Raw genomic sequence first — 16,974 nt, 5'->3', positions numbered from 1 at the left:
AATGTAATTCTTGCAGTTTGATCTGTGGGAAGGTCATGAATCACATCAAGATTTCAGATAAATGTTTAATATTTAATATGCAGAAGTGTGTCTGAGTCTCCTAGTTCTCATCCGCTGAATTTCCTTTAATTTGAGAAGCCCAATTTGCAAGAAAGCAATGACAGCCTTTCATCCTGACGCGCCGGTGTTGTGCAGCCTTCCTCTCAACACCAGTGATCAGTGACGCAATGGCCGAGAATTTCTCTGGCGGAACCTGAACCTGTTGTGGTTGTGAAAAAATACCTTGGCGTCTTGAGACGCACTTTAAAATCAAGAGTGGGCAGCAAAGAGCAGGGCGGCTTCTGTAGGCCCAGTCCTTTGTCATTAGCGCGGAGATCATCAGCGATTACACAAGAGCCAAAAGCGTAGGAGCGAAACCCCCCACTCCCCAAAAAAAAAACACCTGCAGGGACTTTCACGTCCTCAGGAAGTTGCAGATTTGGCAATGAATAGGAACAAAATGTTTCCTTTCCAGAAAGTGTTACGGGTCTGAAACTCTGACACACTGATTTGCAAAAACAGGACAAAAAAAACCCTTTCCACACTTGGCCGATTGACCAATGCACTTGCGACAAAAGGTCAATGTGCTACGAGGAAACAAAAAAAAAAAAAGATAATAAAGAACAGTGTGTAGCAAATAAAGCTGGTTGGTGTGTGTTGGAGTTTGAGACGATTTGAGAGGGAATTGGTACATTCAATAAAACAAAACGCTGAAACAAAAACGTAAAACGTTTTGGCCCAAAAAGGGACCAAAGCCGCAGCTCATATCCACATGAGAAAGCTGCCTGGTGCCTGGTTCTCATATCGACATGTCCTCTTGAGAAAGCTGCCTGGTTCTCATGTGCCGCAACACACTGAGGAAGGAAGCAGGTGAGTGACGATTATAGTAGCGGGCGCAGAATGTCAGCTGGGACGCTCTTCTGCTCGGACTGGTTGGTGAGTGAGGTACTGCGGTCAAGAAGCCGATCCTGGAGGTGAGTGGGTCTGTTTCATCCAAGGGAGGTAAACTGTTGGGTGGCTTGTGGGCAACAGTGGGTTCTAAAGTGTGACAGAGGGGGCCGGAGCAGCAGCAGATGGATGGAGTGTTTTGGTGAGCCACCTCATAGGAGGAAAAAATCCATCATGGGATATGTAGAAAACCTTTAATGCTTTAATGTCAATTGGAAAATAACCAAACAAAAAAAATTGCAACCAAATCAGTGTCTTTGAAGCCCCACGGTAATCAGCTCTTTATTGAAATGAATCTGAAAACACTGAAAACATGGGGGAAATCCAACTATTTTATGACTGACTAACTATTCATACCATTTCTCGAAGTTCAGTGGGCCGGATTAAAAAGTTGATTGGGCCGTAGTTTGCTCACGCCTGGTCTTTTCACTCGCACGTCAGGGCTATTAGCTATTCCACTGATAGGCTAGAGCAGACATGGGCAAACTACGGGCCGCAGGACATATGTGGCCTGTAATGCCTTGCTGCTACGGTCCCTCTGTCACAGTTTAGAACCCATTGTGGCCCACCAGTCAAAAACGTCACCCTCCTCTGTTCTAAAGACTCAGACTGTTGATTGGCTGTGAACCGCCTCGGCCGAGTCCTGACACCAGCCAGTTTGTTTTTCCGCAGCCATGGGAAGCATGGAGGTGCTTATCTCAGACACCTTCTCGGATAACTACAGCTACGACTACGGCAACTACACCTACATCCCCTACGTCCCGGACCCCGGCACCTTCTCTTGCAATATGGAGGTCCCGGATCCCACGCAGGCCTACGTGCTCTGCTTCTTCCTTGTGACCATCTTCTGCCTGGCCATCCCGGGGAACCTGCTGGTGGGCTGGGTGATCAGCACCTGCAGGCAGGCCCTGACGCCCTCTGACATCTACCTGGTGCACCTGACGGTGGCCGACGGCCTCATGGCCCTCACCATCCCCTTCCTGGCGGCGGCGCTGGTCCACGGCTGGATCTTCGGCAACGTCATGTGCAAGCTCATTCGACTGATCGTGGAGGCCAATTTCTACACCAGCATCCTCTTCCTGGCTTGCATCAGCGTGGACCGCTACATGGTGATTGTGCGTGCCAACGAGAGCCTGGGCCAGCGCCAGCGCATGTGCAGCTGGTTCCTGTGCGCCACCGTCTGGGCCCTGGGCGGCGCCCTGGCCCTGCCGGCACTCTTCTATGACGCTGAGGTGCTGGACCCCGACACGCAGACCATGATCTGCTCCAGCAGCTTTGACGGGGGCAGCTCGAATTTGTGGAGGGTGGCCACGCGCTTCGTCCTGCACGTCTTTGGCTTCCTGGTCCCACTGCTGGTCATGTTGGCGTGCTACGGCATCACCGTGGCGCGGCTGCTGCGCACGCGTGGCTTCCAAAAGCACCGGGCCATGAAGGTGATCGTGGCCGTGGTGTTGGCCTTCCTGCTGTGCTGGATGCCCTACCACGGCGCCGTCATCGCCGACACCTTCCTGAGGGCCAAGCTGGTGCCCTTCATCTGCAGCACCAGGCGCTCCCTCACCAACCTCTTGCGGATCACCCACTGCCTGGTGCTGGTGCACAGCTGCATCAATCCCATCCTGTACGCCTTCATCGGCGAGAAGTTCAGGAAGAACATGGCGAGGCTCCTCCAGAGGAGGGCCAGGCATGAGAGGGCATCGGGGTCGGGGTCAAAGTTCAGCCGCTCCACGTCTCAGACGTCAGAGAATAACGGCACCGTTCTCTAAGACCTGGACTCTTGGGTTCAGATTTTATGCTTTACTGTATTTTCTTTAGTAATTTGTACTTACTTGTATTCTTTTTTTTTAATCATTCACAACCTAAAATCTTGTTACATGAAACCACAATCACTAATCACTTAGGTTACCGTTTCATCTTCCATTTCACCCCTTGTCTCTCCCTTAGTCTGGTGCATTCCTATAATAAAACCCCTCAAAAGGTAGTTAGGGAACCTACCTGTGTGATTCACAGTCTGGGGTCACAAGCTGGGAAAATCAATCTGTCAGCCTCAGGTTGGAACCTGTACCAACCTGCACTGAAAACAAATTCCACCAGCTTGGCTATGTGGTCAGAAAGAAAGAATCTGACTTGGAATCATAAAGACACGCAGAGCCATTTCTGTTTGTCAAGTGTTGTCTCTCTGTTGCATTTTTCCAATAAACCTATTTTGTAAAAAAAAATCAAACCAGTCGACGTTTCCGAATTTATTCAAGGGATTTTGCTGGTTCAAACCATGGAGTGCAGTGCATCACGTTGCAGAACAGCAATCAGTAAATCTCACAGGCAATCTCGGAGTCATGCTAACTTCGGCTCCCTTGGTCAACAAAACCCACGACACACTGCGTCGTCTATATGCCGTTTTATTTCTTCTCACACATTTGAACCACATCAGATTTCCTATGACGTCAGTGCATTTCATAGTTCACCAGACAACCGGAGAGGTCAGACCATTAGAACATCGCAGGCTTTGAAGAGATCACGTTTTGACCACATGAAGCAGAAAAAAACAAAAAAACAAAAATAAAAACCCCACAAATGTTTGCTATTGCGTTAAATAACCGATAACGATGCTTCAATAAGGCACCACGACAGGGGAGAGGGAAACAAACCGTCTGTGAAAACTGATTTTCGGGGCGAATAATAACCAAATCGATTGCTGGTCACGGTTGTGTGTCGTGTTCAGCCTTGAGGATTCTGTTCATTTTTAGCCAAAACGTGACGACAAAATTCGCATGATTTGATTTTTGCGCACGTGGAATCGATTCAACGCCTTCAAAAAAAAAAAAAAAAAAAAAAAAAGATTCTTTGCACGACGAAACAAAGCAACGCTTCGGTTTAATCCACCAGACAGCATTTGAAATTGTGGGGTCGAGCCGCGTCCCCGCGTCAGTCGGGCACGATTAAAGGGTCGTTCCAACGTTTCCGTCTTTTAACGCTCTGAGCTTAAAACTGAAGCCCTTGTCGACAGCAGGAGTTTAGTTAGTGTCTCCGACGAGCTCCTGTTTTGACTCTGACGGAACGCACAAAAGCGAAAAGTGCATGGGGAAGGAGGAATGTGTGCCAAACAGGCGGCTGTAATTCATGAATTAATCGTTCCAGCGTTGCACGGCGGGATTTGAGAGACAAGACCGCCCTCAAGTGGCCGGCTAGAGTACAGCGCAGGAGTTCCATCCGTCTGACGAGGCAACTCGTCAACACATCCAGGCCCGACAAGGTTCTCACAGGTCACATGACCTGTCACTTCATAAAGCTTAAGGACAATATTAAAATTCATGCTTAAAAACACAAGAAAGTTCTGCCATGCTTATATTTATCAGATATGTTTGCACTTCTATTAAGAATATTCTCAGAAGGCGGGGAGTTCATATTGCCTTGACATGAGCAAAAAAAAACAAAAAACTCATTAAATTAGAATTGGGTACAAGTTTGGTTAAAGCCCTGGGGGGAAAAAAAATAAATAATCAAAACTTATTTCTGTTTCTGACTGGATCAAATTCTTCACATCATCACAAAAAAACCAGCATAGAGCAACTTGTGGGATGAAAGCAGACAGGGATTTCACACGGGCTGAATCGCAGCAACCAGGTTTAAGACATTTGACCTCTGGAGATTTCTTTTTGCACGAAAACAAAATGATTTCTTCCTAAAACGTTTCATGTCAGAGATAAACATTTTCAAATTCGGTCACGCGGAAAGAGTTTTAAAACACGACGTGCGATCATCGCTTCTGGGACTTTTATGAATACATATTTGAACGTGCGGGATAATACTTGCATACACTCTGAGATTGTATTTTGATTTCTAATAAATTAGCCCCCAAAAGTCTGCAATGAGACTTGATGAGGCGGAGAAGATTTGACGTTCAAACACAATGTTTTCAGTGGAGCAGTCAGAAAATCTCTCCCAGCAGACGGACGTTTTAGAAATTTGGTGTAAATTCAGTGCAGATCAGCAACACAACTCCGAGTTGTGAGATACGAGTCGTCTCAGCACTCAAATATGGAAACATCAGTCCCATGTGACCGTCGTGGAGGGGGGGTAGGGTGGAGGGGTGATCAACAGCAGCAGAGTGTCATTCATCCGGCTGTGTGTGTTAAGGCTGTGTGAGTCGAGTACCGTGACCAACATGTGTTGTGTTGACTTGGACTGTATTAAAAAGAAAAGAAAAAAGAAAACAAACAGAAGTGTGATCAGCGGTCCTTGTTTGAGGCTCGGTGAGCGCGTCGCCAGACAACTCCTTCCAAAGTCACTCTCTCTCTCTCTCTCTCCCATGGTGCATTTCACCTGTACGTGAGTGCAGGCCCCACCCCCATTTCCCATCACTCCAGCGCAGTGTTCCTTCAACATCCTCCATTGTATTGGGGGTGGGTGGGGTTGAAGAAGATGAGCTAAGACTTCAAGGCCGAGTTCTTCGAAAGCGGTTTGTGGTAGAGCCACGACTCCCCCTGCAGGCCAGACGGGGGAAAAGCGTCAGGATGGCAGTTGCAGAAATAAATCAGCGCTTCTCAACTGATGGGAGTCTCAGCACCAGTGTGCCAAACACCCGTCAATAATTGGGGGAGGGGTTCTGACTGTCACTCAATACCAATCTACATGTCCTTCAAATGCAGGAGGCCTATCATAACCTCACAACATTACATGGGTGTCACCCTGCCGTCGCCCTATCACAGCCGGGATAGGCTCCAGCAGACCCCCGGAGGGGTTGAGCTGTCTACAAAGCCGTGAGCCAATTAAAACAGCTCTGCGAGCCACCAGTTGAGCAACGCTGCAATGAATGGCTCCCTCCCTCCGCTCACCTCCTTGTCAAAGTATCTGGTCCTCCAGGCCGTCTCGGTCTCGGCGCGGTGCCTCTCCTCGCTCCTCTGCCGCTCCTCCAGCAGCCTCTTCTGCTCCGTGGCCTTCTCAATGTCCTTCTCCCGCAGAGACTCCGTCACGTGCTGCCACAGCCTCCTGCCACCGGGGGGGAATGAGACGTCAGAGGACGTGGTGCTGTTGAATGGGTGGTGTAGGTAGTGTGTGTGTGTGTGTGTGTGTGTGATGGCGGTGTGGCGCCCTCACCTGGACTCGGTGGGGCCCTGCTTGTGGACGGGCCTGACACTCTTGCGGGTGACGGGCAGCTGGGTGACGTCCACCAGGCGGGTGTGTCCGCTGGTGTAGCTGAACTCCAGCACGCCGTTCCACTCACCCTGCACCCGACACACCAGCGCACTGGTGGGGTTGTGCTTCACCTCCGCCGTCACCCTGACACACAGGGAGAGGGAGAGGGAGAGGGAGAGAGAGAGAGGGAGAGAGGGAGAGAGAAAGAGAGAGAGAGAGAGGGAGAGAGAGAGAGAGAGTGAGAGAGAGAGAGAGGGAGAGAGAGAGAGAGAGAGAGACAGAGACAGATAGATTATAGATATATATCTAAATAGACATATAGATTGACTGTTTCATGTGATTACTGTAATTACACATAGGTAATTCATTTTTTGTATTGTTATAGATTGTTTTTAGTGCTCCAACAGCGTAGTTTCCCAATATGGAATTAATCAGGGACATTTACTTATCCATCCATCCATCCGTCCATCCATCTATCATCTATCCATCCATCCAACTATCTATCATCTATCTGTCCATCTAGCCACCCATCCATCCATCTTAAGCAGAGACTCCTCAGGGTCCTGGAGGTAGAAGACTAGAGGTTGGGGTTGTGGAGGGTCAGACAGACAGACGGGCAGGCAGGCAGACAGACAGCCAGGCAGGGACCTACTTGTGCAGCTTGCCGCCGTAGAAGGGTTTGGTCTGGAAGATGATGACGGCAGAGTAGCCTGACTTGGCGCAGTTGATGTTAACTTTGCCGCCCAGCTCCACCCAGGGCACGGTGAGGATGGAGCGGGCGTAGGCGCAGGGCAGCGTGAAGGTGTACTCCTCCTCGTGCTCCAGCAGGTGGAGGCAACCTGGAGGGAAATGTTGGCCATTAACTTTGCAGGGGCTCACAATTCAATTCAATTCAATCATTGCATTCATTTATTCACTAGGCATGACAGGAAGTGGGTTGGCATTTTTATTTTTGTGGAATAAATTTTGAGTTGCTGTGGAACACATTTGGGTCGCGACTTCACGATGAGGAAAAACACGCGTGGGTTCTGAGACTCCAGCACCGGTTGAGAACCGAGAAGCTTGAGAGTTCCCAATTCGCCTCAACGTGCAACATGTTTTTGGAGTGAGGGAGGAAGCTGGAGAACCTGGAGAGAAGCCAGCAGACACAGGGAGAACAAGCAAACGCCACAGACAGGGCCCAGGCTGGGAAAATGTTGTACTATTCTGATGCTTCTGATTGGTTCTCCTGCCAAGTTTGGAATTGGAGCGCCCTGCCCTTGCCTGTCTGTTGAACTGACTCTCTTTGATTTGGAAGCTTAACACTGACGGGCCTCAACAGCTGGGAAGATCAATCGATCCATCCATCCATCCATCCATCCATCCATCCATCCATCCATCCATCCATCCATCCATCCATCTTCAATAGCTGCTATTTCTTGTTCTTCTTGGGTCTTGGGGGTCTGCTGGAGCCACTTTATTAGGGCCACATAGAGACAAACAACTATTCACACTCACACACACACACACACCCACAAACAATTTAGAGTTTCCAATTGACCTCACATGGATGTTCCTGGAGAACCTGGAGAGAACCCAGCAGACACAGGGAGAACAAGCAAAACTAGCACACAGGAGGGTCCCAGGAGACCCTGGGAATCGAACCCACAACCTTTTTGCTGTGATGTGGCGGCAGTGCTAGCTAGCCACTGCGCCACCGTGCGGCCCTGAAAAATAATTTTGGTGACCCTCACCTTCTCCGATCATGGAGACTCCGATGGACATCCCCATGAACTTGCTCTTGGTCCACACGTGCGTGTTCACGCACATCCGCCTCTCGGGGCACTCGGCGTAGAAGCCCGACACGGGGGGGTGGTGGGACACCTGCTCGGCCACGAAGCGCACCTGGTAGGGCTCCTGCGGCGGGCTGGCGGAGGAGTCGGTGGACTCGGGGTCCTCGGGGGCCTGAGGGGTCTGGGGTCTCCTGGGGACCTTCCAGGAGCAGTGGAAGGTCTCGCCGATGATGGGGTTGTAGGGCTTCTTGGCGATGGCGCCCTTGCGGCCCTCGTGGAAGGAGGTGAGGTAGTACTCCACGAAGCGCACCATGCGCTCCTCGGCGCTGCCGCCGTCGGCGATGGCCACAAACAGGTCCGGGTGCGACATGAAGTCGGCGTACATCTCCAGCAGCGAGCGCTTCTCCAGGATGAAGGTGGGCAGGACCACCTGCAGAGCGGGGAGAGCACAGCGGGTTAGTGGGAGAGGAACCAGGTGGAGACCAGGTGGAGCTTCATCACGGTGGCTCGGGGACCAATCGCAACCTTTCAAATATTACAGACTGGGCCAGGCGTGGGCAAACTACGGCCCGGGGGGGCCATGTGCGGCCCGTTAAACTTTCCAAACCGGGCTGCTGAATTTGAAGAAATGATATTAAATAGCCAATCAGTCACAAAATAGCTGTATTTCATCAATTTCTTCCAGTGTTTCAGAGTCACTTCAATAAAGAGCTCAACACCATTGAGCTTCTAAAACACTGATCTTGTTGTTACTTTGCTTTGGTTCATTATTTAATTGACATTAAAGCAAACGGATAAAACCAGGCCCTCTGTCAATTTTTCAGAACCCATTTTGGCCCACGAGTCAAAGTTTGCCCACCCCAGGACTATGCACACACTGACCCACTGTTTGTGAAATCACACGTTACGAAATTCAAAGATATGGTATATTAAAAAAAAATAATGCAAATAATGAACAGAGCTGAATTAAATGGACTCCCATTCAATATAAGACTATAAGACAATATAATAATAAGACTTGTTATGCAGAAACAACGTTTAAGCGAAGAGATGTCTGTATATTCAAGGTACTAAAGGCCAAACAAAAGAAATTAAAGGGAGATGTGCATCTGTGGTTGGTGTTTGCTGATGGATATTGCAAATAATGAGTGAGGAGTGCTTTTCAAAGGGATGGTCTGCAGAGCAGCTTTTGGGCACTGCAAGCGTTCATGATTTGTGAAAGATTTGATTTGTTTTTATCTTTGCTTCATTTCTGTGCCTTTTTATATTTTGGCTGAGACTGAAAAATGTGAACACGTGTTATTTATCGTTTGTGTGACTGAATAAAACTCAAAACCTAAGAGGAGGACATCCTGATATCCTACTGGAACAAACACTGGCAGATAGAATGTCTGGCCAGCACCCAGTGTGGTGTGTTCAGTGTGGTTGGCGAGTGTGTGTGTGTGTGTGTGTGTGTACATGTGTGTGGAACCCACTAAGCTCCAATAATGAGTTTGACTTAAAAACCGAGCAGACGACCACCAATAACCCGAGCGAGTTGCTGACAACTGCAACCAACCTCAATCCGACCAGATTCACCATGAGAGGAAAGTCAACTCCAACTCATCATCTCATCGTGCGGCTCTTTTGCGCACTGCAAATGGACTGCGTCGGCGTCGCGTCCCCGCCGACCCCTGCTGACTTTTTGGAGAGAAAGGAGCGACGGACGCCACCCACCCGCGTGAGGTCCATGCCGAGCTTCAGCTGCGACAGGAGGTGCAGGATGACGCTGCGCTCCTCCTCCACGGCGCCCAGGTCCTCCTCCTCGTCCGACGAGCCGTCCTCCACCTCATCCTCGGCGCTCACCTCCTCCTCCAGCTCCTGGAAGGAGACCATGGACGGACGGACGGACGGACGGACGGACAAGAAAAAAAAATCAAAAAGAGAAAAATAATTTTGAACTCAAAGTGGAAATGTGACGGGTTTCCTGGGGTGGATGCTGAGATGTTCCCTCACCCTGGAGAAGCTGCAGGACTCGGAGCTGCTGAGCTCCAGGCGGGCCCCCTCCAGAGGCCCCTCCCCCGCCGCCAAGCTGCCCAGCGAGCTGCCGCCGTTCTTCAGCAGGTCGGGCAGTTTGGGCTCCAGCCACTCGATGGTGGGTCCTGCCATGGACGGCAGCTTTTAGCACACGCGGGCACGCACATGCACGCACGTACACACCCACACGCACACACGCACACGCGCGCCCTCACTCAAGCCGACATCCAGCAAACACTGAAGGCCACAGGGGCCGCTGAAAGGGACCAGAACCAGCTGGGCCGACCATCCAGGAGGGTGAAACCCAACTCCTGTGGCCCCTTCGGGATCCAGACGCTTTGGCCTCGCTGACAGGAAGCGTCCTCGCGCTCCCATTGGCCCAAGCTGGGGTTTTTTTTCTTTCTCTTAAACACGCCAATTCAAATTCGCCTGGTGCGTCGGCGGCCCGGGTTCGTCTGATTGGCCGCAGCCGCTAAGCCTGACCTGATGAAATATACATTGAGTAACAAGAGCCGCTGGGAGGAAGAAAAAAAGAAAAGAAAAGTGGGACGCGGCCGGGAGGTTTGGTTTTTTTGGTAGGGATGCACCAATACCACTTTGAGTACAGTACGAGTACATCAGCATTTCAGTACTCACTGGTACTGAGTACTTGATAAGGCCATTATACAATATAGAATGACTTTTTTTTTGTCATTATTCCACAGTGAACATGTGTTCATTGAACAACATTCCCCAGTGTGTTTTCCTACAACATGGGGCAACTGACACAAGTTTCACACAAATACCAATTCAACAAAACTGTCATGATCATACATATACAACTGGTATTGGTGTGGTGGTATCAGCACATATTTTACGAGTACGAGTAGAGTACTACGAATACCTGATACTGGTAACAGTACATCTCTTGTGTTTTTTCTTTGTTTTTGTTTTTTGTTTATTGTCATTGCAAATGGTTGGAGATGTTTCTCCGAGGAGGGGGAACGTATAAAAAAAAAAAAACAAAAATCACATCCTGTCCCGACCAGAGCAGGTTTACAACTTAACATCGGCTCTCGAGAGCGTTTGACGCGGGACATTTCACCTGCCTGGGATCGCATTACCTGCGACGCAGGTGGTAAGAAGAGCTACGGTTCCTCCCTCGTCAATAATGCAAAATAATTCCACCGTGGCGCAAAACAGCAGAGCCGGCGCGAGCGAGTCGACACGGCGGATTTACGTGGACTCACCCCCCAGGGAGCCCCTCTGCCGGGCCACCTGCTGCAGGTGCAGGATGTGCAGGCACTCGTTGAGGCAGTTCATGGTGGCCATGGAGGTGGCTTTGAGCATCAGCAGGTCCTGGTCCAGCGGCGAGAGGCCGGGGGCGGCCGGCAGGCCCTCGATGCTCTGGATCAGGTCCCGGTGCTGGCCCTGGGCCTGGTTCATCATCTGGAGGGGTGGAGGTGGGGAAGGATTGGGGTGGAATAAACAGCAGCGTCGTGGTTGCCTTGTGTGTGTAATTATATTTAAACTGAGGTTGGTTCACTTTGTGGACGGTGCGTTAAATCAAACTCAAACACACAGTGGGGCTTGGAAAATGCAGTGAAGTGAAGTGACAGTGAAGCTTTTCATATGGAGCCAAACAAGCTTTGCTTCAACCTGAATATGGAACAAGCAAAGCTTAATACTGTGCAACAAACTTAAACTTCATATTGCGCACAAGTAAAATCTAATTTCCAATATAAAAAATAATAAATTTAAATGTGAATTGCAGCCTTCTGATTTAAATGTCAACAGTAACCCTTTTCCATGGTAATATAATAATGATAATACACTTAAAATTAAAGAACAACAACAAACCAATTAAGTTGTAATAATATCCTTAAAAATAAACGTCCTGTCTTGATTGAGCAGAGCATTCAGGGATTTGTAGTATTAGAGCTACATGTGCTGTATAATAGCAGCCGGCCAGCAGCTCTTGTAGTGATTTTGTATTGGCCTCGAGGGCCAAATATAGTTACACTGCGGTGGCCTGCGCACCCAGAACCTGGATACCGCGTCCACCTTCTTCTTCGTTGGTTTATTTGAAGACGCGAGCATTTACCCTAATTACTAAAGGTGCTGTCAGGTGGGCTGGATGGTTCATACCATAATAACTGAGAGCAGGACTGTTGTTCTATGCCTATTCTTATATGATTGTACTGTAATTATACACTTTTATTCATGTATCTATGGGCTGTATGTTAAGCTTTTACCAATATAAAAACTGTCGATCAAGCTAAATATTCACACAGTCTGGACCTTTAAATTAATGACGCCAGCATGAAAAGACCCCGCGATGGATCAGACTGTTAAGAGCGCAACAGCGCCATCTACTGAACATCCTGCGTCATGCACCCAGGATAAACTGAACCGCATGACGAATATAAATATATAAACAAAACCCATCCGAACAACAAACACCAGCTGTGCAGGAAGTGATGCAGTAAATATTTCTGCATCGTTCTCAGAGGCCCTTTGACAGCGACAGCGTTCCCAGATGAATCAAACACAGAGCAGTGAGTCTGCATATCTTGCTCCGTGCCTCCCCGGTTTTGAGCGATACAAGTTATACATGAATCAATTAAATATTTATTTCCTCTCTGTCTGGTTTTGTTGCTGCTTTTCTGGAACCAGTTGACTGGCGGCAAACTGGGCCCTCCTCGGCAGTAATTAACAAGTCACAGCACAAAGGGAGGTTTTCTGAGCTGGCAGGACTCTAACGGCGCGAAAAAAAAATAAGGAGGCCAGTGCCGAACATTTCCAGGAAGTTAATATCTTGTCTATATAACCCAGTGAGTCACTTGGACTCCCTCTGAGACGATGCAGAGGAAGGACTGATTCACAGGGAACAGGGTGGTTGTTTAACCAGGAGCTTGAACGCAGCACAGCGGTTTACTGAGCACACTGACCGCGTTTACATGCACAGCTTCATCCAGCTCTGCTCAAAATTCTGTTTTCTCTTCTTATCGGACTCGTGCGCTTGTCCCAGCATAGATGCAACTGAGAAAATGGAATTACTGCCAGGGACGCCTCCTCCTCCCCAACACTAGGGGGCGATATGAGTCTTTTCAGGGGGTTAATACGGCCCCTTTCAGGTTGACCTCTTCTGTCGCATGGAAATAAACAACTGGAGCGCGATACAACACCGGTGTTATGTCCCTACTGGTCTTCAATTTACAGTTTCCTGACCAAACAGCTGCAGATGTGCTGCGCCAGTGTCAAGAGATTGGTTCGAAATTCACAAACACACACAAACATATGACTGGCGATTTTAAAGTCACAGCTACATCTACCACAGCGGAAACACTCTTGTAAGTGAGCGCTACATACTGTGATATACTAATGACATTAAAAAAAAGAAAATATGACAAAGACGTAAAATTTGCAATGAAACGTATCTGCTATTTTACCGTGTTAATAAATAGAAGTAAAAAACACAGCAGGAATGAAATAGCTTTAAACACATAACAATTTCCAAATAACACGCAGGCCACTTGAGAAACTTTGTGGACTTGTGAAGGTGTTTTGAGCCTCCAGGAAGTAACGCCGAGCGCCAATTCCACTCCAGGTGAGAACTGTGTTTTGTATGAACTGCAAGTAGTGCAGATTACCCACAGTACTGTGTCGCAAACACAGATTAACAGAAAAGGTTTGCGTACTGCAAAGTAATTGTGTCCTCAGTTATATACAAAGGCATTGAAGAAGCTTGTGTCTTGAATGTTTTTGTTCTGGGGCCACGTGCCAGCATGGAGGGTGTGGCGCACACGCACGCACACGCACTGTCTGACTAAGGAGTGTACATGAAGGAGAAAGTCCAATTCCAACGGCTTAATCTGGGTGTCCATGCACTTCAGTTGTCCAGTCACAGTCGGACTGAGGCAATAATTAGATTTTTTTTCAAGTGTTGTGTTAACGTAGTCACTGTTTCAGTCCTTTGTGTGCCCCCCACATGCTAAACGGATGTGTGTTGGTCTGGTGCGTCACCTCTCTGGCGTCCATCAGGTGGTCTGGCAGCAGGGACCTCTTGCTGGAGTAGAGCGACGAGCCCTTGTTGCCCTGCGACCAGGCGAACAGGTTGGGGTTGTTGTTCTGGCTGGTCCGGCGCATTGACATGGGGGAGCTGCCGCTGCCTTGGGACACCATGGAGTAGCTCCTGGACTTGGGCGGGGGGTTACTCTGCAGGGGTGGGGGCGGTGGGAGTGATGGTCAAACTTCTAGCAAGCTCAGGGCTTCATTGTCTTAATATGGATGTCATGAACATCTACATAGGTGATGTGGTGCCACTTCTCACAAATCACAAACACGCTGCCATGGCGATTGAACCAGCGGTTATACAAACACTTTTGCCATGAACATTCGTGCACTGGAGCAGTGTTTTCCAACCTTGTTTGAGCCACGGCACATTTTTTTTACACTGAAAAAAAATCCCATGGCACAACACCAAACAAAAATATTCTAAAGTGACACTTTTTAGCCTAATAATGACAATATAGTCTCTTGATTTATTGAGACTCACTGAATCTGTTTAGTTTAGTTTTTGTTTTTCACACAAAGTTGATATCCTGGGAGGAACTGAGAGAAGCAAACACGCTCACTTTCTTTTTAAAGCACAGTCACTCCACAATGGAATGTTAGTATTTCTTTAGACCAAATAAGTGAAATGGGATTCACGCCACACCTGACATGATCTCGGCACAGTGGTTGAAAAACACTGCACTAGAAGAGCCTCCTACCTTGCCCATGGCCTCCGTGTGGTGCTGCGTGCAGATCTGCAGCCTGCTCACCCAGTGCTGTCTCTCTTTGGCGTCCGTGGCTGAAAGAGAGGGTGGGGGAGGGGGAGAAGAGTGAGCGAAAAAAACCTTGTTACGGTCACACCGGAGGAACCTCGGCATTGATCCCCACCAGCTCCTCCATCAGCATCAGGATAATGGAGAGCGCGCGGATCAATATGAGACAAACCTGATGGGTGGTGATGACAGTCGGATCGGAAGGTAAAGAGTTGAAACAAGAACAAAGGAAACAGCAACGACGACGATGTGCTAGTTTGACTAGTTTGCTAGTAATGACTGAAAGGTTGGCGGTTCGCATCCCATTTGTCTCTATGTGTCCCTGCGACAAACTGGCGACTTGTCCTGGGTGTCACCCTGCCTTCACCCTATGACAGCTGGGAGAGGCTCCAGCAGAACCCAGACACCCTGAGCTCGGGAAGAAGCCAGTATTGAGAATGGAAGGATGGATGTAAAGTGTTTTGAGTGCCTAGAAAAGCGCCAGATACGTCCAATCCATTATAATTGCAATTGAGTCGTCGCATTTGCACGAGCGGACGAGGAGACCCACCCCTGAGCTTGTACTGTTCCCCGCTGATGGCGTTGACGGTGAAGGTGTGCGAGTCCTCGTCACTGGGCGAGATGACGGCGCCGGCCAATGGCAGCATCCCGCGGGGCTTCTGGGGCCGCGACTGCTCGTTGACAAAGTACTCCAGCAGGCCTTGCTCATTGTTCAAGACAAAAAACCTGGAAGCAACAACAACAGAGGATGACAGCAGGCCAGCACGTCAACGCACTCCCCCTAACAGACCATCACGGCATTACTTGAATGGGATTAAAGTGGATTACAATAATGAACTTGTCTGACAGGAGCTGACGGTGGAGTCGCTTCCTCTCACTTCTTCAACCCCTCAGTGGGACACAGTGAAAAATCACGTAGACACACAGAGGAGAATATACCTGTATTGCCAGCCGGTGACAAGGTTGGTGTATTTCATCAAGTAGCCGTCAATGTTTTCCATATGGTCACTGGCACGACGCATGAGGAGGCAAAAAAAGGAGACAAAGAATGACTTGTTAAAATACTTGGACTGCCAACACACCCATGCAAACACACACAGGTGCAAGATACAAAAGGGGGAGTTACTTCCTGACGTGCTTAGGGAGGATATTTAAAATGTCACTTGGAAAATTAAACACTCAGGTCAACAAGTTAAAGTCAAACCAGCACCATCGCATCAATGCAAAGTAGTAGGGATAGAAAATAATAGTCGAGTCACTCTTAAAACAGCTTATAAATCAAAAACAAAACAGTCGAGACACATCGACGCGTGAAGCGATCTTAATTAGATAGATAGATGTACTATCTATACCTGTATATATCTGTACCAAATTGGGACACTACACTGTTGCAACACACACACAAAAAAGTACAAAAATAAACTATACAGCTGTTAAAAGAACACTCAAATCAATCGATCTACAACAATATTATTTATTTTCGTGGTTAGCTTGCCGAGCCACTCACCTGTACTGCCAGCTCTTGGCACTGGCTCTCCCCGAGCCAGGGGTTCTGATCTGAGGGAACACATCCAGCTTGCCTTCGTTTTCAGCGATTCGTATCGCCGTGGTTTCCCCCTGCATAGTCACTGGCACCGAGCGCAGCCTCCCCTTGGGGCGAACAGGGCTAACACGGCTAGGCTCGGCTCGGTAGCTAGCAGAGACAAGAGAGATTTAAAGGGCAGCGGGCGAGTGTCACTCACAGCAGGGAGCCACCCAGTCGCTTCATTGCCTTTTCCGTTAAGAGTGGAGGTTTTCCACGTATCTACTTAAAAACAACCACCGGGAGTTAGCAGTCTGCTAACGTGTGCGCGTTAGCTAGCTAGTGTGATATTTACTGCTGCTCAGACAGACACTGGTCATGTGACTACTCATGGAACGCACACTTCCGGATTCAGACTGTTGTCAAAAAAATTAACACATATTTGTCATATTATAATTTGTAGCCTCTATTAAAACCCCTGTTTATGAAATTTATACACTCTCAATTGTTTTTCATGTTTTGTTTTTTTTTTTAAATGGAAACTGTTTTGTTCCAGTGATAAACCCGAAGTAAAACAAACAATTAAATAATTATGTATTAATATTTCATATGTAATATCGCTGCCGTATGATTTGTACATTTTTATATGTTCATTTATGGATATCATGCATACAATTTTACTATTATAAAACTTTTAATCCGAAAATAATCACAAATTACTAATTGGAAGTGCGTA

At 48.4% G+C, this 16,974-nt stretch overlaps 2 protein-coding genes across 3 annotated transcripts; one reads left to right on the top strand and one right to left on the bottom strand.

Moving 5' to 3' along the window:
* Window positions 1-885: 885 nt before the first annotated feature.
* Window positions 886-4,464, top strand: LOC142903650 (C-X-C chemokine receptor type 2-like). The gene is made up of 2 exons (XM_076049417.1): window positions 886-1,013; window positions 1,660-4,464. Exon 2 carries the CDS (start codon window positions 1,662-1,664, stop codon window positions 2,748-2,750), a length of 1,089 nt encoding a protein of 362 aa, XP_075905532.1. The 5' UTR covers window positions 886-1,013; window positions 1,660-1,661; the 3' UTR covers window positions 2,751-4,464.
* osbpl11 (oxysterol binding protein-like 11) lies at window positions 2,790-16,631 on the bottom strand. 2 transcript variants are annotated; one of them, XR_012929272.1, is made up of 14 exons: window positions 16,224-16,631; window positions 15,656-15,724; window positions 15,267-15,442; window positions 14,663-14,742; window positions 13,914-14,105; window positions 11,138-11,336; window positions 9,888-10,033; window positions 9,609-9,752; window positions 7,854-8,322; window positions 6,773-6,959; window positions 6,082-6,264; window positions 5,820-5,973; window positions 5,308-5,468; window positions 2,790-5,169 (listed from the first exon to the last, which is right to left on the bottom strand). XR_012929272.1 is itself a non-coding variant. In XM_076049416.1 (13 exons), the coding sequence occupies exons 1-13, from the start codon at window positions 16,337-16,339 to the stop codon at window positions 5,412-5,414; spliced, it is 2,172 nt and encodes a 723-aa protein (XP_075905531.1). In that variant the 5' UTR covers window positions 16,340-16,631; the 3' UTR covers window positions 2,790-5,411. The 2 variants fall into 2 exon arrangements, 1 of the variants encoding a protein (XP_075905531.1); XM_076049416.1 differs by having other exon boundaries at window positions 2,790-5,468.
* Between the last annotated feature and the right edge of the window lie 343 nt (window positions 16,632-16,974).

Source organism: Nelusetta ayraudi, unplaced genomic scaffold, assembly GCF_046127955.1.
Source record: "Nelusetta ayraudi isolate G7.1 ecotype Tasmania unplaced genomic scaffold, CSIRO-AGI_Nayr_v1 ptg000114l, whole genome shotgun sequence".
NCBI lineage: Eukaryota > Metazoa > Chordata > Actinopteri > Tetraodontiformes > Monacanthidae > Nelusetta > Nelusetta ayraudi.
Note: the sequence above shows the minus strand (reverse complement) of the source record. Positions and strands in the feature narration are given on the sequence as shown.